The sequence below is a fragment of the Enoplosus armatus genome, chromosome 15 (assembly GCF_043641665.1).
Source record: "Enoplosus armatus isolate fEnoArm2 chromosome 15, fEnoArm2.hap1, whole genome shotgun sequence".
Classification (NCBI taxonomy): Eukaryota; Metazoa; Chordata; class Actinopteri; order Centrarchiformes; family Enoplosidae; genus Enoplosus; species Enoplosus armatus.
This window is the reverse complement of record NC_092194.1, coordinates 5658203-5681120: the sequence shown is the minus strand read 5'-3', so window position 1 is coordinate 5681120 and position 22918 is coordinate 5658203. Positions and strand designations below refer to the sequence as shown.

Sequence of the window (22918 nt, the reverse complement as noted above, 5' to 3'; positions counted from 1 at the left end):
TTGGTGATTAGCCAGATTTGCCACAGTGGAGGAGCACTTATAACCGTGTGGAGATCACATCAATGGGGTGCCTCAGGAGAGGCTGAGTTCATGTCTTTTTGTTGATTTGATGATTTTATTTGCATTACCAACTCATGACCAGGCAGATCACACACACACACACTTTAAGTATTTCTCTTTAACATTAAGTATTAATGTCTAACTAGCAACAATCAAAGTTAAAGTCTGGAGGGAAAAAAACATCCACATTTATTAAGAGATTAACACTCAAAAGCTAATCTCTTTCATCGGGACCGTGTGGGTGGTTTGATCAGATTTGATTGACAGCGGCCAGGCAAGATTAGCAAACAACTGTGTAATGTTGCCAAATTCTGATTGGCGTGCCGACATGTGCGACATCGCCTTTTCCCTAACAGAGCCCCACTCCCTGCAAACGAGTGGGAAGAGCACAGTTGAAAGATCTCTAATGTGAAATAACCAAAACTAGCCCACATTTAGCAGAAAATAGTGTTCATATAGGACCCCATCACGGCTCGTTAAAAGAAGAAGCTCCAATAAAACCCAATCATTTTGACTAAGCTCCCACCAATTGCAGGTAAGGATGGTAAAAACAGAAATAGCCACGGTGAGCTGAGCAGATGAAGAGGCGCACACAACAGGCACTTACTGCAGTTTGAGCGAAAACTCCAACACCAGCCAATAAACACCACAGGACACCTTTTACTGAGCTTTTTTCTCTCGTATGAAATACCACTCGCGCCGCGCCCTCATCATAGGCTCTGATCACAGCTGCCTGTGGTCAGCGAAGGCTCAGCTATCCTAAAACAAGTGGAGCAATTCAGCAATTCAGGAGGTGATAAAAATAAAACGGGAGACTGTTCTGCCCCCAAACAAGAGCATTCTTGGTTTTCTCACTCAGTTTCAATATTGTAACTTTTAATGAAAACCAACAACAGCGTTCTTGAGCAGAAAAGGGGATGCAGAGCAATGAGGAATCTGGGAGTTTGCTGGGACCATGGTTGATTAAGACTTCTTAGACTGGTATCCCTGACTGGAATATAATTAACACAGACTGCTGGCCTCTGTGCTGTAATTTACATTGCGTGCGGCTGACCAGATTTCATGGGATATCTATAGCGTGTGTGCTTTCAGCAGAAAACCTGGAGAGGAGGACAGCGAACAGCACAAGCACCAACAGGAAGCAACAAACCAGGTTGAAGAGAAATGTACTGATTTTTAGAAACACTAGCACCTCTAAATTGTGCGAGACGGCGGCTGCAAACTGTCTCAACCATCATCCTCAACTGTTTATAGCGTCTGTAGCGACGTATCACAGTTGTGGCTCCAATGGGAAGGGGTAGAGTACACATCTCAGAGTTGAAAGAAGTGAGTCAGAGGGACATCTTACTTGACTTGGCACAATTGAAGTGGAAAAAAATCATTGTATATGCTCAGTGGACTACGAGTACCAGGATGCATTTTTTTGTTCTTGCTAAAACATCGCTGTTAAGAGCCATTCTTATCGACTATTTCAGAAAGTTTCACATTCCAGGTTCTCTGGAAACAAAGCATGGCTGTCAGGACTGCAGCATTACAGACCGCGGTACGTTTGTCCCTTTAGAGCCGGAACAAATGGACAGCTCCACCAGGTCCTGCATCATTTCCTAATCTCCAGGCCCGTCTTGAAGAAGTGGGCTTGGGGTTTAATGGCGTTTTATCAAACCCAAATCGTTTCAAATCCCTTATCAAATCTAATTGTTTTTTTGTTTTCTTCATTTGCTGGTAACTAAAGTTATAAATAACTAAACCTAAAAGATTCACTTTAGATCTGGAATCAGCTTTTGTTATCGGAGAAGGCAGAAACAGTTTCTCGTGGTTCGCCTAATTAATGTTCGCAACCTGCAGCTACAATCTGTAAATGAGAGTATGAAAGGATCAGACACATTCAAATAACAACAGGTGGAGCCTTGTTACTTTGCACACCTCATTTATCACAAAGTGGTTCCTGTCCCAGTATTGGAGATCCATTGAGTTGACAAGCTTAAAATATTGATATGTTATGCAAGCAAGTTAAACTTTCACCTGCATCTGTTTTTTTTTCTTCATTTGAGTCGTTACAGAATTAAAGTTGATGAGCTACAGCTGATATGATCTACAGACGTTAGCCATTTTAAGCGGATGAGTGACTGTCAGCTCCTCCGGTTAAAAATGTGAAGCCTACTAACGTTACCTGAACGCTTTCTACGTTGCTATTTGCTAATAACAATAATAATAATGCGTTTGTATCAGAACTTAAATACAACTGGGAACCAGCATCCAAGGTGACAGAATACAATGCTCACAGAGACAGTGGTGATAGTGGTAGTAGACTAGTGAACTGTACACGAAGAAATGAGGCACTCAGTTGCTTGTAGTGTATTAGGTTATACTGCACATTAGCCGTGTATTTATTGGACTTCAGTCTGTATATGGTTGTACATGTTTATGCAAAACTAATAACATACAGTGATTTCATAAACCCTACATATGTTAATAAACCAAGACATTTCTGCCTCCTTGATCTCTCCTTCCTGATGTGAAGATAGTTGACATGACGAGTTTGCTTCAGCTGCAGTGGAAGAAAACTTTCCAGACACCGATAACCTTGAAAAAGCACCACAACTGTCAAGTGACACACACTCATACAGACTGATACACACATAGCCAGAAGCCAGAGCGCGCGCACGCACACGCGCACACACACACTGTCCAGATCAAATCACATAACGTCTCGTCAACCTGTACATACTGTGTAGCGGAAGAAGTGGAATGCAGCTAGGCGATCTCGTCTTAGTCCACGTACAGCCCTCTCTAGGGAGTCAAGCAGTTCAGTTTAACACTGACAAACTCCTCATCATGGATTTCATACAGTGTCGGCCATGATTCATACATTTTGACCGGATGAAGCGTCTCTGGGCCATGGCCAGACATCACTACCAATCTTCTTTCTCAACAAAACCACGTTCATTTGAACCTAGAGGTTGTTAATGAGTACGAAATATTGACCGGAGTGAAAAATCTAACGCCCACTTCATGCACAAAGACTCCAAAACACCCTGAACAGTCTAAATTAGTTAACTACACACACCGACACAAGTGTGCACATTAATAACTCATAGTTTTAGATACTGATGGGCTCATTGTGGTCAACTAATAAGCTTAAAGTTGGTCATTTGGACACATACAGCCTCAGCAGCAGTACAACATGTATTTGTAGGTATGAAATGGATGAGCTGTCTGTATGAAGTGCTGGAGGATGTTGGCAGGTGTCACAATTACTACTTTTGTCAAGCTGAGCACTTCCATGTGCATCCTTAAAAGATCTTAACATTTAAAAATCAAAAAGATTTACAACAGAGGATGAAAGGCAAAAGCACCAGCACTCTTCAGCTTGTCCTTTTTTTTTTTGTCAATTAAAACTTCCCCGGGGTTGTGTCAGGAGTGAAATAGCTATGGATGCACATGTTTTACATACTTGTTACCCAAGGATGTCGATTTATCGTCTAAATTTGCCTGGGATGTCTTTTAGAAGAGTTGAGGTTTTCTTTTTGTTATTAATCACCTTAGAAATCCAAGCAGAGAGCTACAACTCGGAGCAAAAAGTTACAAAGTATTTGCCATATTTATAACTACCAGAAATAGATGGATAAGGGGCATGTTCTCATTTATTTGCAATAGTTAATATGCAGACAAGGCTGGCGTCCACAGCAAAAGTGCAAGCACATATATTTTGCAAAGTGAGAGCTTGCATTTTTGCCAACACGCACATCTCATAAATTGCAAACATGCACGTTTTAGAAATCATGCCAAACTGTGGCCAAGTTACCTCTTGTTTGCAAATACCAACACACAATGTTGCCTGGCAGCTTTAAATTAAGAAAGGTTAAAAATATTAATGGATCTTCCAAAAAGCCATTACAAAACAGCCCAGAGATACAGCTGCACTGATGAAAATAATCCATCATTTGAAATGAGACAACTTCGGTAATTTCACCAAACGTGGCTTTGCCACGCTGCTAATTACCACATTTAGTGGAGCTATTTTCACTTCTTTCCATCAGGACATGCTGTTACATAAGAGTGGTAGCAGCAAAGAGGCAAAACCAAACGTGAACGATGGTCTTCACATTGTTGCTGCACAACTGACATTATACATTATTATACAGTTGAGTTTTTATACATTTGTATAAGGAAAAGTGCCCAGCCATCTAATTTACAGTGATGGATTATATTCATCAATGCTGCCGCATGTCTCCACAAGCTGTTTTTAATGTATTTTTGAAAACAGCAGGAGCTTATGACTCAGACATGCAGGGGAAACCGGCAGGAGCTTCTGGCTCTGGTACAGTAAATAGTGCGTGACTCTTCACAGACTTGCACTGGTTACACTGGAGTTAAAAGTGTTTCACAAGAAAAGTCCTGTGTTGCATGTGTTGTGAAAATATTGGGGCATTTTAATGTTCTTATGGATCAAATTGTTACTTTATATTCTATTGTTTTCCATCACATCATTAACTTTCTATTGTCTGTTTACAGAGATCCTTCTTGTGTGCTCTTCAATCTTTTATCCTTTTACATTTCAATCAAAGAGCTTCATTTTGATCAACACCACTCTAGCGTCTGTATGCTAAATACTGTACGAAGCTACAGCCAGCAGCCGGTCAGCTTAGCTTAGCACAAAGACTGGAAACGAGGGGATACAGCTAGCCTAACCAAATCTAATAGCCTACCAGCACATCAAGGCTCGCTAATTAACATCGTATTTCTTGTTTCATTTGTACCAAAACTTGGCCAGGTCAATCTCCGTAAAACCACAAATTGTTGTTTATACATTTTTTTGTTGTTGTAGGGATTAAAGGAGTTGGGAGGCGTATTTTGTTACCTTTAGAGAGAGCCAGGCCAGCTGCTTCCCCGTTTCCAGTCTAAGCTAAGCTAGCCGGCTACTAGCTTCATTTCTGGCATACAGACAGGAGAGCAGTATCTTTTCATCCAACTCTTGGCCAGAGTGCGAATGAGGGTATTTCCCAAAATGTCAAACCATTTCTTTGAAGTAAATCATTCACGAAGTCAGAGTTTTTTGTGTGTATTCTTTGTTTTGTATTTTCAGAGAATTTGAAAATGCTTTTTGACATGTTCACCAACAACTGAGGAATACAGATTTGTCTGAACAGAAAGATTAGAAATGTAAAGAAGGGATTTGTAGGTGTGTAATAATGTAGGAGTTCAGTTCTTGGTGGCAAACATGGTTGTTTGATGTTTCGGTGTCACAAATCCTGGATTAAATTACTATGTAGGTAAATTGCCACATATGCATTGGTAGATAATTTCCCTATGCATCAGTGAATCCACTGTATGCAGAACCAGGCAATAACCATGTCAATATCCTGGAAGGTCAATAAAGTGCAGCAGCGGACTGAGCACAGAACTCACAGAAATGTGGTATCATATCTTCCGCAATCATCCTTGTTCAATCTTCCACTCAGAGTAGCTCCGTGGGGAATCAAATCCACTTGATGTATTTCCTCTCTATTGTATATTCATTGTTTGAATAGGCTCGCCTCGCAGAGCTTTACTGCTCAAACAGCAGCACAGCCGACTGTGTGATAGCCACAGTTTCCCTCAAATCTGTCCAACACGTGCGAGATTATCGCAAGCGGGTTTGTAAGCGTGAGAGACCAACAACTAGATGAAGGAAATTAGTCCAACTAGTCTGGTCTGTACATCTTCTAAAAATTACCTTTGGGAGTATAATGCATGTGTTGTTTTCCCTCTCTCTCATACATATAATACAGACACAGGCGCACATTCAAACTAATGAATTTTGAACAATGCAGTAAAAGTTAGAAGCTGGGTATGAGTGGGGATTGGGTGTTCTTTTGTTGGCGCATTGGGAGGAGTAATTTGAGGTGAATGTAGGTTTTGAGGAACTAATCTGGGACCGTTAACATTTCCAAGTCTTTTATTCCCCTTTCAAGGACAAAATCTAAAAAAAACAAAACTATTGCTTTTAGTGCATTTTTTGAAGAGCAGTTGTCTGAAGTGGCGAGTTAAGTGTCCACAACAATCTACTATCAGCTGGTAAAAAGGAAAAGGTAGATTACATTATATATCTCACTTGGAAATGAATGGGGACATTAAAATGCATAAGTTTCCTGCCTTGAATCTAAATAAAAATGCTAATGAAACGCTGTGGGTATTAATAATGCAGAGGACGAGTTTCCTTTTATTTGCTAAGGAAACATTTCAAGAAAGGTTCTCGACTGACAGCGCAACTTGTTTTGATGTATCAGGATTTATGACACTACATATTCTCTTGACATTTTAAAAATTAAAACACCATCTAATTAAGACTTTAATTACTGCCTGGTTTTGTAGTTAGTTGAATAATGGAATATGACTGTGCATAATACTGTATTATATATGTATCTTTGCACTTCCTACAGGGACTAATTATAAGCTTTAAAAAAGACTAATTTATGATATAACACTGGAGTCTGCCCTTTGGCCCATTTCACAACTCTCAAGGGTTCCTCGAGTTCCTGCCATTAGTTCATGTGCCATAAAGAGATTAAAGTAGAACTGTGGAGCCATCTGACAGGAAATGATATACATAAAAAATGATTTGTACATTACTAAACATTTCATACGGCATGAAGAGGAAATGCTCGGAGGAGTCAAACAATATGTGCCAAATGTATGCATTCTTACTCTAGGGCCATTCAGTTACTCCATTCATTTTGAAGAGCCTGACTCCAATGATAGTAGGAAAACTGAATATTGTTCAGGCAATGAATGGACTAAATATAACCTTTTTTAAGAAACTGAATTTCAGTTGTACAATATAAAAAGGTTTGATTGTTTTGTGTCCTTTCCAATTACCTGAGTAGCTCGGCGAAATTGAAAAGTTAAAAGGAGAATACATGTCCATGCTCCTTGCAGGAGTGATTTGGTTAAAACATGATTGGCTTTCTGAATACAAAAGCATCGACTTTCACACTCCACTGTGGTATAATTATGCTTCTGCAGCTCCTGCCAAGAGAAACCTTCAGGCGTGTGACCACAGGGGGTTGGAGATTTTACATGACATGCATGTCACTTATTTTTTGTGCTTTTAGAAAAGGGACAAGCCAGGGTTGTCTGATAACCATATTGCATCACCCTCTATTTAATCCAATTTGTAGTGATCTGAGTTTTGGGTTGTCCTTGCTGCTTGTTCACCCTGTAAAGGTTATATTGACCAACAAGTCAATATCACCAACAGTCCTGTAAGGCATCTACATCTACTAATGCAGACAATAAAAAATAATAATAATAAGTCTAAATAATGTTGCATTAAACGTTAAAATGTTTCACTTATATGAACAGATGTAAGCTTTTACAAGTCTTTTACATGTCAGTCTCAATCATGCTACTCGGATGAGAGGAGGAATAGAGCCAAACTTTTTGTCGGCTGAAACCGCCAAAATGGTACAAAAGGTAGCCCAAATTATAACAAACCGCCAAAAACAATTTTATCTTCCCAGTTAAATAAAAAAGTAGGCCAATACTGCCCAATCTGGCAACACTGGTTACATGGCACAAACCCATTCTTACATAGAGAGATAAGTCGGTCCTGTAACGTCAGCTTGTTACGACGAGTAAAAGAGATCATTTGAAATGTGGCTGACACATCTGATGCTGTTTAATAATCACGGGAAGAGGTCACGTTTCATAAAAATAATACAATATAACAAACTACAAAACGCTCGGTTTATGTGTTATATGTGTTTATGCTAACTGAGCTGACGTGATTCAGTCTATATGTTATTGGCATAAGGTTTCATAATTTGAGGTATGTTTTCTTATCTTTGTGAAGTGTATCGTACGGGTCATATATCTGCAAGCTTACGTTAGTTTTGTTGGTTGGTTCGGTTAGCTTCAGACGCTGGGACTTCACGCGCAAACTTTGAGATGGATTTACAATCCAGGAGAGAATCAAGTCTACAGAAACTCACATAGTGCACTCTCCAGTCTCCACATTACAAACACACTGCTTGAACTAAGACGGCGATGGGGTCTCTCCCGACGCGGGGAGGCAGGAAAGCACCTTGCAAACGCTGCCTGTCCGTCACAGCACTAACATACCCTGACATAGACACACAGCCAGACTAATGCGCATACTGCAGACACAGGCCTGCTTGTGTTTGGACTGGGAGCCCTTTTCATTAATTTATCAGTAATTGGCCATTACTGAGCTAGTCTCAGTGTATCTGCATGTTTCAAACTGCAAAGATTTTTAAAGACCTGTTTTGTGCTTACTGAATTTGATTGAAAGCCACTTGCATGTAAGCCTGTGAGGCCTAGCTGTATCATCAATTGTTGCATCAATACTTAAAACACATTTGAACATTAATTCAAGCCTAAAACTTAAAATAATCAAAGCCTCACTGTTTACAACTGCAAACAGACCTGCAAAATTCTGAGTTTAACTACTGCGGAAGCACAATGAAGTCCAGGCTTAACACGCTGAAACTGCACACCTGGTGAGCACAAATATGCAGGATGGGAGTGAAAGCCTTTAAGGACATTACCGTGTTTGTGTGAGAGCCTACTGCAACAGAAAGACTCTGGTTACTGTATAATTTTAGCCATCAGTCAGTGGTAAATGTAGAGTGGGACATGTGTGAAAAACTGAGCACACTTCTGGGCAGATTGAAGCTGTGGACTTGCGTCCCTTGAGGCTCAGGTATCAGGTTTTAAAAGCAAATGCTTCGTGAAGTGCCCGCGAAGCAGGACTCCGGGGACTGACGAAATTAAAAGGTGCTATGTGTCCAGTGGAGGCAATAACAGGCCGACAGCTGAATACCATGCGGCAAATGATGGGTGTATTTAGCCAAAGAGGATACACATGATGCAACAGAAGTAAGTTTTCTAAACTTTGAATAAAAAACTCCAGACAGACGGGCACCGGAAACCAATGCAAGGGGGTCCATGGACAAATGTGGACTGGCAGACAAATCATCATCAAGTGTATTCTATATGTCACTTGAAATATGTGCTTTTTCCCCTTTTGATTAGATTGTGCTTGGTTATATTGTTGGCAATGTGCGATGTGAGATGCAGAGAATATGAAAAGCTGTTATAAAAAAGGTCAAAATCAATTGTTTTGCTTTTTTTTTTTTTTTTTTTAATCACAATACCCAATTAAGCCCATAAGAGAGACCAGCTCAGTACACAAACACCTGAGACAATAATGATGCAGCAGCACTCAACAACTGCACAGGCAGCCAGGACTAGCCCAATACATTCATCTGGCACTTAGTGAAACTGAAATATATGTTGATAACAGACACAAATACGCTCATGTTTGTCAAAAAAATATCTTTATCTCCTACTGAAATGTTGTTCGGCGACACTGACCAAAAATTGACATCTAAGAAACGTCGACAAAATGTAAAGTTATAGGAGTCAAGCTACTCTAAAAAAAAGAAAGAAAACAGCTGATATTGAAGGAACCAAAACGCACCGTTTCATCACATAGAAGGACCGTCGCACCCGCCTGCAGCCACATGACATTACATGTCTCGCACAGCAGGACGAAAGGGCTTTGAGAAATGAGCATGCTCTGCTGCTGGATTCGGCATGCACACAATGATAAATGATAAACAAGCACTGCCGTATTTCAACGAAATCTGCTCTGAACTTGTAGCCACTCGCGCATTAGTCGCTCCCACCCTGGTCGCTCGCGTCACATGCATTGAGGAAGGCTGCGACTGATGCGAAACGTTATTTATAAAGTTATAAGTTTGTTCAGGTGCGAGCACTGTAGTTTGCTAAATGTACGCCGAAATGCGCAGTACACTGTTACCTTCTTAGAAAATATTGTTATGTCAAAGCCCGGTGTGTATTTACAAGTATTTATGAGCAAAGAAACACTAAACACTCGATTTTTTAAAGGTAGCCTGGAGTTCCCTCTACCTCAAAGATTAAAACAGCATGCATGCTCTTTTTTTTTTTTACCTGCTCCCTGCACATAGCACATCTCATGGGAATAGGGCAAACTCGTGTGTTATTCACGTGCATTCAAATAAATCTAAATGAACAGGTTTACTTGCCGAAGTTGGAACCAAAAGGCTGGCGGGTCGCTCGATCAGCTCAGGTTGCTGTTTCCTGGTCACATTCATTTCCCATAAAACCGCTTTCTCTGTCCGCTGACTTCGACGAGAGTTTCTCAAGTCATTTACCCAGCAATTGACTGCAAGTGCTATTCACCGGCGTCCCATTCAGCGTCAGAGGCAGACGGAGAAACCATGCCTTTAAAAAGCCGCCTGTATCCGGTAATTAGAACAGTTTTGCCTGCTGCAGGGGCAAATTAGTAACGGCAATCCTTGCTTATTTCTCCACGGCTCAGCCCTAACTGTCAGCACACTGTGGCTCCTCTGCTGCTGCTCATCAGTCTGCATGTCTCTCCACCTGCTGCCTGTCCTCCTATTAACCATTCCTGCGTCAAACCACGGGGCATTTACCCTTTCTCTGGTATTTAAACCCTGGAAACGTGGCGTTTATCAGCATACATCATGCATGTGTGTATCATTTGTGTATCCTTAATCAGAGCAAAGAGTAGCAGCAGTGATGGGCTGTGTTGCAATGAGTAGGAAACACCACCGAGATGCAAAACAACAAGAGCGTCAATATAAAGCTGAACTAGAACCCAGTCCTTCAACAGCCGTCCAGCCTCCCCGAGCATGTTCAATCTGCATGGGGCACAAATTAATTTCTGTGCACATGGGAGGAGGCCTTGCTCGTTTTCCCGGAGGTATGAGGAGATGGGTCAGAGATGATTTTGTCAGCCAGTCCTGCTGCTGACTCCTCACAGCTGGCCTGAGGGAGCTGGTGCTATCTGACTCCTGCAACCCCCAGCCTCAGAACCAGAACTGCGTTGGATTTTAGTGGTGTAGACAGGTTTATACACAAAATATGATAGCTCTCCCAATAACCATCGCTCATGTCAGGAGCTGTAGAGGTTATAAATAGAGGCTCTCAAACCCCCAAGTGCACACAGTACCTGAGAGATGGTTTTACTTTGTATGATTACAGGCCTATAATCAGTCACATACTTTTGCTTTGTAGTTTTTTATGTTCAGGATTAGAGCGTTATGTGTATCTGGGATACAGCATAGCACTATCATCAGAGTATGACAGGGTGTCATCAGAGGATTTTGAAAAGGTGATTGCTTTAGCTTCATATTTCAATAACAGGCATTCACTCAATACTTCTGCGCTGATGAGATGGTGTGTTAATGCTGTTATGGATTTCAGCTAAATCTATCCCCCAACTTATTGTCGGCTGTTTGTGAATATAGCTGGCCTTGTGGAATTCAGTATGCAGCCTTGAGTTTTACTGAAACAAACATTTCTGGAGGCAGAGCAGAGCCGCACATTTAAAAACAGCCTTAGTGTTTGAAAGAAAGCTCAAAAGTCAAAGCACAAAAAAAAAAAAAAAAAAAAAAAAATATATATATATATATATATATATATATATAAACGTTATGGACTCCTTAAATAATGCAGCTCATATTAAAATGCATCTTTGAAATGCCAAAGAATACTAATGTGTCCATTAATGTCAACAATACTAAAATGCCTTTCCAACTCACTGTATGTAGTATTTCATAGATATGCTGGTAATGGTGCTGGCATAGAGCTCAAACTGTACTGTACTGTACTAAGCACCCCAGGATTTTGTTTGCAACAGGATTGTTTAAAATGGCTCAACCGCACAGTGCCAGTAGTCATTTGAATGCATTCAGTTTGGTTGCTTCTTTGACCCAGCGGTTTAGTTCGCTCTCTTCGACCTGGCCATTTTCTGTTTGAATCAATGACTTTAGGATAAAAACAATGACAGCTTTACTCGGAGAATCAAAACAAAGAGAAATAAGGCCACGGATGCTTACTTAAAACCTTCAATATAACACATTAAAGGAATAGTTGGACACATTGCCGGAAAAAATGTTTATTCGCTTTCTTGCAGACAGATGAGAAGATCGATACCACTCTCATGTCTGTAAGCTAATATGAAGCTACAGCCAGCAGGGGGTTAGCTTAGCTTAGCACAAAAACGGGGGGAAACAGCTAGATGGGCTTTATCCAAAGGTTAAAAAAGGTTACAAAATGACGTATTATAGGAGTTAAGCGGTCGGATATTTTCCAAATTGTTGAAACCTTTTTAAAATGTTTTCAAATCAGGGTTCGCCTGAATGAAGTTCAAGGTATTTTCTAAGAGTGTTATGATTTCCAGGAAGTACAGATGTCTATGTATAAGTGTGCAAAGAGTTGCATATTATCATTTTTGACAATCAATCCACTTAGTTTCTGCAATATTGTATTCCCTTTATCCTGAGTGTTACTGTACAGATCAACAAAATGAACAGGAACTTTACTTACCAGAACTATTAAATCTTCTTTTGCCCTTGTATGACTATAATAATTATTATAATACTCTGGGTTTTCATAGTTGTTGCCTAATATCTACTCCTGCATCTGACTTCAGTATTCTTAAATCTGCAGCTCAAACTTTCATAAGGTGGCAAGACGCCTGTATTTCACACCTGCACTTCAGCCTAAGACTTTTCAATATGAAATGAAACTTTCACTTATCATGAAGGGGAAATGATCAGAAATACTTTATATTGTAGTTCTAGCATCTGGTTTCAGCTGTGTGGAAGGAAATAGACTTCCATATGTCCGACCATAAATCAGTTATTTTTAAAGCTCTCTCTGCCCCTCAGCTGCGAGCGTATTGCTCTGGATCTCTCTCTTGCATCTTTAACTTCTGTGAGGCTTTGAAAAACCCTGTGTCAAAGCTTCAAAGTAACTTTCTTTCTCTCATGTTATATCTAAAAATGCTCACTTTTCTCTGGTTGTTCTTTACATACCAGACTCTGTGTCTTGGCCTATCTCTGATATTGAAAATAATACTTGAAAAAAAATGTTGTCAACCAGTTTCCTCAGGATCCTCATTCAGGAATCATAGTTGATGGGTCAGTTTCTGCTGAATTCTGCCATCTTGACCCTTCTTTGTCTCAGTGACTGAGACTGAAGATGCACATGTCCCTTGGGTGCTGAAAAACGGCGTTTGTGAGGGTGAATTGGGAACATTTTGCAGAGGGCACCCTTAGATACTTTTCCTCCAGAGGAAGCAGACAAAGAGAACTTGCAATTTTCAATCTGGTTTTTGAACAATACCCAGAATTAGGGGGCTGCCCTGATTCAAGTATCCAGTGTTATAATGTATGTGAATTTAGGTGAATCTTCTTTTTTAATCTTTCCATATCTTTCCTAGCCATTGTGTGGCTGAATTCTTTGCTTGGCATTAAGGACGCTCCTGTAAATTAGTTCAGCTTCTATCTTTCTTGTACTGTACAACCTTTTCTGTTGAAATTGAAAACTCATCAGACAGTAATCCTCTGCAGACAATAACAGGGGCAAGGTTCCTCAAAAGTTCAGCCTAGGGTCTTTCTTGCAGTCTCTCTTTGCTACATTTTTCATACAAGTTTCTGATGCTCATGGAAAGAACTTTTTTGCTAACGCTTGGGAATTTGACATGTAGTTCTTAAAGTGGATCATCTTGCTCCACCAAGCCTTGTTTTTAATGGCAAAAAAGTACCATGGGCATAGCGTGTGTGAGTAAATAATCACTTCCGTCCAGATGGTTTTAATTCCATAAATGTCTGTGATTCATCGATCCAAAACATTGAACATTCTGACATAGATTTAACAAGACCACAAGTCTACAGCCATGCTAGCAGCTCTGTAAGGCTATACAGTGCTTTGAAGTAAATGCTAACACTAGCATGGAAACATGCCCACAATGACAATGCTAACAAAATGATGTTAAGCAGGTATAATGTTTAAGATGTTCGCCATATTAGTTAAGTGTGTTAGTGGACTAACATTTGCTAATTAGTACCAACACATAAAAGTGCAGCTGAGGCTAACGGGAATGTCGTTAGTTTTGCAGGGACTTGGTAATAAACCAAAGTAGTGGACACATTGAAATTTTGACATTGTCCAATATTGAACCTAGAGCCATGCTGCTGGCAGAGCTGCAAAAGTACAATTTGTCCCTCATTACATCTATACTTATATAAATCAATTGAAAATTTGAGTCACAAATCAAGTTAAACTTGATTCCAGATTCTGGAATATATGCATTTATTTTACACAACTGTAACTGACTTTATTCCTGCCTAGGTCGGACAGCTTTTCAACATCTGGCAGCCGTTAGGAATTTAACTGACGCTAACCGAGGAAATCATCTCTCCATTTCCCCTTAGTTTCATTATTGATAGGTGTTTGTCAGCACAGATGGACTGAGTGGCTTCCTGCTGAGTCTGTTGGCTAAAAAAACGCAACCATGAATACATGATGCTCTAAATACAAATTGTCCCTGGGACCTTTGTCGAATGTCATCCTCCCTCTCTGCCCGGACTTTTCTTGCCTCTTTCCAACCTAAACTGTTCAATTAAACAAAAAAATAACCTTTACAAGCACAGATCTTTTGTTACTAATCTCTCCAGCCCTTAGAAGCTGAAGCATCCCTGATGGATACATTCCAAAAACAGAGAAATTCTCTTTGATGTAATCTATGACATTTGGTGTGCCCCTTTTACCTTGTGTAATTGGGTGTGTTTTGTCATGGTATTTATTTTATACTTAGTTCTTCAAAATGCTTCGCAAATAAAGTTATAATAATTTCAAACCTCGAGGATCCAAAGGCCTAATACAGGTTGTTTAATAAATGTATAATGGAAATCAGTCAAGGGTGAAGGAAAAGCTCAAATAAAATCGTAATAAAAGCCTATAATAACAAAATTTAAGTAACAAGAACACAGATCGGCTGTTCATACAACATAAAAAAGTCAATACATTTTGACCTACTTAAGGACAATTTTCAGTGTCAATCACTGCCTGACACAAAGTAGGCACTACTAAGACGTATATTACAGATGACCTTTAAATCTCTAGTTCTAAAGTAAAGTGAAAAGGTTAAAACTAAAGGTCAAAAATGAATACGTTTTTTTCAACATTAGTTAAGTAAGATGTAGGAGTGTTTTTAAACAAGGCCTTTACTTCCATCAAGACAGCCAGTACACGTATAGGTTCATGGTGTCTGTGTCCCTGTCGTAACAACTTGTATACATTGGTATTTTCTGCGCACCAATGGAGAGACATGCAGTGTTATTTAAAGACATCTCCAAGCGGGAGCTTGTACTGTAGAGGGACAAACCTGGAACTGAGCTCTGCAGGACTTTTTAGGAGCGTTGTGCTTCCAAGAGAGATAAATTGTCCAAGAGACAAAGGTCTATTAGAACGATGGGATCTGAGGCAGCTCGGTGCGGAGCCAGATATCCACCTTAGTGCTTAAGTGAGTCTATTAAAATTTCATGATCAAATCTCAAATGCTGCACTAAAGTCTAAAAGGAGTAAGACTGAGCAATCTCCTGGCCTCATCCATTTAGTTTCTTTATCTTAGGAGGGATAGTCCGTGTGCTCTGAGGTCAGTGAAAATCTAAAATCTTCTCAAAACTCTTCTTGAAAGCCTAATATGAAGTCTGCAGGGTGTACCTATTGCCATTATATGAGTTCTCCAAAGGATACTGAATCAAAGACCCACTGTGTTCCTGCACATTTAACATTGATTCTGCTGACTCATGAGTCATTAGTCAGAATCGCTAGATTGAAAAGACACAATAGCAACTGATGTAGAATCAGCCAAAAGGGGACCTAGGTATCTTCTACAACATGAGTCTCAATCAAGTACATTCTTGTCTGCTGTTTTTTCATCACCCTTTTAAAAGTGATGATTACCCCAGGAGGCATTTAATGCAAATAGTCCTGGGATGAAAGACCTCACATCCTTGTTTACATAAATCTGAATAATCGTGGGTCACTGAACAAGCTGTGAGGCAGCAGACACATCTAAAGTTCACGTTGTGCCTTGAGAAATGGGTAACTAAAACACCAGTCTGGGTGCATTAATCAAAAAACAAAGGCAAAGAGGCTCGGAGCGATTAAAACTGCAGCTAATGTGCAAAGATGTGACGTTAACGTTGCATCTTTGACTTCCTTTTATTGAAGAATAGAATCAACTTGTACATATGACATTTGCCAATAAAGGTTCATGCACCAAGAGTTTATAGCACCCTGGTTACCTCGGCTGAAATTGTCTCTTGCAGATTACAAAACAAAATTAATCTGTGTTTGTGTGTGTGTATGAGTGTGTGTGTGTGTGTGTGTGTGTGTGTGTGTGTGTATGTGTGTGTGTGTGTGTGTGTGTGTGTGTGTGTGTGTGTGTACGTTCCTCTGGTGATGAAGCTGCGTCGGTGCCGGCTGTGTTTGTTTGGGTGAGCCCACAGACTTTATCTCTCGCTGCCAGAGATAAGTCTGACAAGTGCCACAGGTGAGTGCAGTGAGAGGTGTGACATGCCTTCTGGTGCTGAAGGCGTGTCATTTCCTGAAAGAATTGACTGGTTGGAAATAGTGTCTGCCAATACTGAGCTGCTTGGTAGAAAGTAGATTTTATTTTCAACTGTTTCACAATGTCCACTGAGCATTCCTCAAATCAATATGTTCAAAATCAAATAGTAAATATACATACATACCTGCGTTAATACATTTTTTGGCCACTTGAGGGCAGCGCAGCAAGCTGTTGTGTTACATATTATCATCTTATAAAGTTATAGAGAACATGTTAGTAAAGTTGCCTCATTCATTTGTTGTCGTGCTTTCGGCCACCTGATGAAGTCCAATATTCTCTCCTTTTAGCTCTGTTTTGGTCTCCACCAACTCCTGAGGAAAATAAGCTGAAAGGAGAATAAATATTGGACTTACATTCGCCAGGTCAGAAACACAATTCCAAACGTGCTATTGCTAATGCTATTTAGCTGCATCTATGGATGGGATGTGTAAATAAGCCAATGTTTGCATCGTTGTTTCTATGTGCACTGCCCCCATGTGGACAAAAGCGAGTTAACCCAGGTTAAATTAGCGGGCCGTAAAAGCAAAACAATGAGCTGAGAGCCTGAAATGGAACTGCAAAGTTGTGTGATAATTCTCTGTGGGTTCAGAGCGACAACTTTCACATTACACATTTGATCCATTGTTGATATAAAAATATAAGTGCGGCTTTAACAATGGAAGGAAAAGTTAGTCTCACTGCGCTCCCTGAGAAAAGACTGACAAGCTGCATTTCCACAAGACGTGGCAGCCTTCCGCCTGCTGGCTGGTTGGCCCTGAAGGAGATTGAACCCGCTACCTTGGCGCTAGTACAGAAACACCATATTCAAGCTAGCATACATAAGAGAGCTGCAGCAGCTATGGCAGATGTTCATGGCGAGGAGGTTTAGACAACATGGCGGTCAGGAAGGTCACCACCAAGAGAGTGAAGGCTCTAATCTATTCTGTGTGGCAGCGTTTCACAGCTCAAGCAGGGAATCACTCGCTGAACATTCATGACTACCAGCTGCTCCCTTCAACACTTCAGCCATATTGTTAGACCGAATTATTAAATCAAGGTAAAGCCGATGGAGCGGAACAAGCAATTACAAACTCAATCATAAAGTAGCTCAAATCTCAATCTGCTCATTTGTATTAAGACAGTTTAGTTGCTGTACATCACAACGGCGCTCAGCGGTATTCAATTTAATGCAGTTCAGTCTTTATTGTCCCACACGGCCACATTTGTTCTGTAGGGCAAGGCTTAGAAGGCAGCTTTGAAGAGGTTTCAAACACTCTTAAAGGTATCATGTCTTTGCTCTTTGCATCCATCATTAGGCTAATGAGGACTTTCATAACAGGGGGATCATTTGAAAAAGATGTGATAAGTATTCGCCCCTAAAAAGTAATTTCCTGGAATGAAAGTAAAAACCTGAAATCATTAGGTTTGTGAAGATGATAGTTTTTGAAGAAGCATAATCAATGTTTCTTGCGTAGGTGGAAGTTGGGCTGAGTGGAGCTGTGCACGGGATGACAGAAGTGAAATGTTTTTATGTTTAGACAACAATAAACCGGGACATCACTTGAGATAATGTTTTGAATGAGTAGTTAATACCTTTGTAGGCTACCTTTGCCCTTATTTTTCTAAATCCGTTACTATCCGCTCCTGATTAATGAATTATCTTGGGTCAGTTTAAAGCTTAAAAGTCATTGGATTTTCTAAATTTGGTCTGATAAAACGTAATTACAATGTTTACAATTAAATCAGGCGAGAGGAGGAATGTACCCCTTTCTGAGATACCGTTTGTAAAGGCTTTATCAATGGCTAATAAATCATTTAGTAATGCTTTATAGATCAATTACAAGCCAGTAATCAGAGCGGTTTTGGGTTGTCTGATTGTGACAAATTCCTTTGGCTGGTGTCCTTTCTATTTGGTAATAATGCAGTTGCACATGGGTTTTTCAATAAAGCCACTAAGTCTGCAGTTAAAAAGGCAAAAAGCATAGTTTGTCAGTTTGGGTAATACGCTTATTTGCTTTCTTGCCAAGAGTTAAATGCGTTAGGGGTTAGAGAAACAAACTAGATGCATCGTGTTAATTAGTGAGCTTTGGACAGAGCCTGGCTAACTGTTTCCTGTTTCTTTATGCTAAGCTAAGCGTCTCCTGGCTGTAGCTTCATATTTAACAGACAGATGTGAGCGTGGTATCGATCTTCTCGTCTAACTCTCAACAAGAAAGCAAGTAAGCGTATTACCGAAAATATGTGATTATTTCTTTAGCAAGTCATTAAAAAAGGGTTTCTATATATTATATTATATATGAATTTATTTTACTTAAAAACTATTTATTCAAGGTGCTTTGTTAGAAGGTGGTACCCAACTCTTACTCCAGCTTTTGCTTCACCTTTCCCAGGTGAATGATGGAGCATTTTATGGAGCTTTTTCAGTTAGATTTTTTCTGTCCCATTTGGGTGCATTGTATTGTGTAGGGTGAAGTTTAAAAGGCCTCTTTGATCGATTTTAAACATCCTTAATGATACCCTGCCTGTTTTGATTCTACACACTGTCAGCTCGCTGCTAATGAAGACTTTTCTTCGGGAGGAAGAATGTGCATTTTCCTAGAACTGCATATAGGAAACTGTCAAAAGCTCCACTAGTATCTGGTTCACTTCAAAGCTGAAAACCCTTTATGTTGAAAATTTCTGCATTCTGCAGATAAAATATTCAAACGTTTTTCCAGCATGCCCTCCGAGTCTTAACTCCACCACTCCACCTCTCCCCCTCTGTGCATCCACCTAAGGAAGGCTGTGTCTATCATATGCTGGTCACTCATTGCTTTATGTCAGTTTTCCTTGCGCTGGGAAGTCGAGAGCTCGGTGCAGACTGTCGGAGCAGTTTGATCCCAGGCCAGGAAGGACAGAGGCAGGCAATTTAAGCTGTTCAACATCTCTGGCCACTTCATCACTTTTTAATGTTTTCTATCCCGTTTCTATTTCATAATTCAGCAGGAGGACAGGATACCGAAGGGAGCTGATGTGTCATTAAGGAGTTCACATTGTGGGCCGACTGGCTTTTGACTCCATCTGCTGGTCACTCACATGGCTTTCATGTTAATATGCATGTACTGTGGCTCTGTGAAGTGAAAGGAATAAACGAAATACAGTGGAGTGATATGTAAAATAGAAATCACTTCAAAGGAAAAAGCATGTGCAGCAGGCAGAATAAAAAAAAAAAAAAGTCTAAAATAATGTCTGGCCCAGGCAAGCAGGAGCAAAGCCTCGAGTATGCTCTCACACTGAGCTGGTCTGGGTTTCCTCAGGTGACACTTCTGTAATCTCACAGCAGACATCACAGAGGAACCCCACAGTTCTCTTCCTCTCCACAGTGCCACCGTGCTCGCCTTCACCCGCCAACGCACCATCAAAAATGCAAAAACCGTGGCATGGAACCAAAAGTGGAACATGGCTTGTGGTGAGGGGGGGGATTAGTGATGGTGGGGGAGTCTTACAGTCAAAGTACTGTATTAACAAAACCCTGTGGTGAGCACAGCAGGCTTTTTATGGAGAGGGGGGGGGGGGGGGGGGGGGGGGGGTGAGGCATTCTGACAAACGTTAGAGGAAACTGGTGGAAGTTGTTATAAATTACTAAGAGGATCTTGTAGACTTACGCACGCTCTCATTAATTGACCTAAAAACCCAGAACAGAAACAAATCACCGCCTGAAGAAAGGAAATGTATTACTGCTGATGCCATTAAAGCTTTGATTCAAACAATATGAGACATTTTCAAACAAAACACAACCCATTCCCATTAAAGCTGCATCTGAAGTACTAAAACGCCTAGTCTGATAGTCATTTCCTGGGATCCTGTGCCACACGAGGTGATGCTAGTTACCACAGTTGCTTTTAGACAACAATAAGAGCGCCACCTACTGAAACTTCATTAAAGGGGTACTCTACAGATTAATACTGCTCTTCCATAAAGTTGAGGGTCCCACAAGAGACAAATGAAAAGAAAAACTGTCAAAATTGAAGCAAGAGTCCTGATTTTTAGTCCCTTGTACGAGTCAAGCTTTAAAGACACGGGATCCTACATTTCCCAGAATGCAACCAACAGCATCTTTCCTGGTAAATACCCAGGTCTTACAAACTCCATTCTCAACCAGTTTGTAACGCCTGCTTTCGGTCATACATTTTAAATCCCAGGCCAAGATGACCCTGATGACGTCATCAGAAAGCTCCTCCAGAGCCACAGAAGACATTACAGCATCACTTAACCAACTGAACACTCCAAATCAACACTCCTGAGCTTCATCTAAAATTGAATGGCAATATTTTTATTAAGTTAGGAAATCAACACATTTAAGAAATTGAATTATATACACTGGTTCTACTGTATGGATTAAAAAAAGACAAAAATAAGCTTGACACACCAAGCTAATACATGGTATAGACTTCGCATTTCACATACCCATAAATAGTGATCTTGGTTCAAATTATAATTACAAGTTTATGTCATCCTCACGACGAAGTGGATGATGTGCCGTAACCTCTCAGCATTTATTTGTTCACATCAAAAAGAAAAAAATAAAATCAAGAACACTGTCACTGAACTGTTCTTAAATATCTTAAAACTACGCTATAAAATACATAAAGCATATCTACCATGTGTTCCATGGGAAACAAAGAAAAGGCAATGGTTTAAGAAATCATTTCTCAGGAAATATTGGTAAGCCTTAAAATAAACTTTCAAGCGATTTCAGTAAGGTCATTTACAACAGGTAAAAGAGGCGGGGTTTTACCATTAAAGCAGTCAAATAACACTAACGTTTGCTACTTGGTTCAAAATATACAGAAAATAACATTGGTGCAAAACGCTTCAGTCAAGAGTCGCTAGTGGCATGCACCACAGTAAACAACTATGCTGAGATTCACAGGAGTAGCAGGTAAAATGGGTACGTTGGACAAAGTGTTGTACAGTAGTGGCCATTGTAATACAGTAATCCAGTGTTTGCGACCTGTAGAGAACGTCTGCACAGCTTTGATTACAGTGGTATGTAGTGTTCCTCAGTGCTCCTCTTTGTCTCTGCCTTTCTTGTCCTTCTCGTCCTGCAGGGCGGTGCCCAGCTTCTTGATGAGCACCGACAGCACCTTGTCCAGCGGGTCCATCACGCCCCTCTGCAGCCACTTGGGAATCGTGGTCCTGGCGTGGTGGAAGCCCAGTTTTTGCAAGATGTAGTCCACACCCACTGGGTCAATCTTACGTCCTGTCCAGGAGATAAGCCTGAAGACAGAGGAAATGATTTCTTTAGTCAAAGCTACATGCATTTCAGACAGTATTCGCCAATTAATGACGATTTATTTACTCTTTACAAATGATTTCAGTCCAAATGTCACTAACAGCGGTAGAATGTAACCAGAATGTACAATTACTCAAGTTAAATTCTGAAGTACTTTTATTGAGTATTTCCACTACATACTTCTCCACCACATCTCAGAGGGGAAATATTGTGTTCTTTACAATTGACTTACTCTACTACTCTTACTTATTTTTACAGTATTTTTACATTGTGCTATTACTTCTTTTAATTAAGTAAAGGGATGAATCACTGAACAGCTGACTGAAAAAAATACAAACGTGATGAAAACAGGTTGTAAAATTATTTTTTATGCTGTTTTCAAAAAAGCTTACACCCTACTGTACCACTGTCTGCATTTGACGCTATTTCTACTATAAATAGAAGAATATAGGAAACCCGAGACTCCACATTAGCAGTCTTATATAATGATGCGTGACAGCCTCGTATATTTGGATGTACGCGTTCGGCCCGTGCGTCATCGCAGGAATGTGGTGCGACTACAAGGTCAGACGCTTACACAGTGTCACAAATGATCTTCTCCTTTTTCTGCTCGGCTGGTTTTGAATGAGCATTACACATGAACGTGCATTGTGACTCAGTTCGTCATATGAGAGGGTGTGCGTCTGATAACAACCCCCCCCCCCCCCCCCAAAAAAAACCCACTCCAAATGTCTGTGGTGCAGTGGAGCGGAGCTGACCTGAGAGTCGGCTCCAAGTGCCAGGTGTTGCACATGAACTCCCTCCAGTCCACCGTGGTGTAGTTGATGCCGTCGTCCTTGTCTGTGGAGCTTTCGTCATGCAGGGCCGTGGGGCTCTTCTGGCCTGGCCGAGCCGCGAACATCCTCGGGGCAAAAAGGGCTGAGGACAGAAGGGGGGGGGGGGGGGGGGGGAGGAGAAAGAGAAGGTTGTTGCTTGGCATGCTCCACTGCCCTGATGTTTTCTTTTTAACATGGCGAACACATTCTTCAACGACAACATCCAGAAGTAGGACACAATAAACATTCATTAATATCCCTGAAAGCGCAGTCGGCACCTTGATAGTATAT

At 40.6% G+C, this 22918-nt stretch overlaps 2 protein-coding genes across 2 annotated transcripts in view; both read right to left on the bottom strand.

Annotated features, from left to right (window-relative positions):
- Window positions 1-10202, bottom strand: part of sntg2 (syntrophin, gamma 2) — a 62268-nt gene extending 52066 nt beyond the window's left edge. The window contains exon 1 of the mRNA XM_070920607.1: window positions 10134-10202. Coding sequence (XP_070776708.1) covers window positions 10134-10202 — 69 coding nt within the window. The remainder of the gene's footprint in view (window positions 1-10133) is intronic.
- Window positions 10203-20844: 10642 nt separating this feature from the next.
- The window catches only part of kiaa1109 (KIAA1109 ortholog), a 61882-nt gene continuing 59808 nt past the window's right edge, over window positions 20845-22918 (bottom strand). The window contains exons 89-90 of the mRNA XM_070921108.1: window positions 22571-22730; window positions 20845-21796 (exon numbers count right to left, since the gene is read on the bottom strand). Coding sequence (XP_070777209.1) covers window positions 21580-21796; window positions 22571-22730 — 377 coding nt within the window. The 3' untranslated portion in view covers window positions 20845-21579. The remainder of the gene's footprint in view (window positions 21797-22570; window positions 22731-22918) is intronic.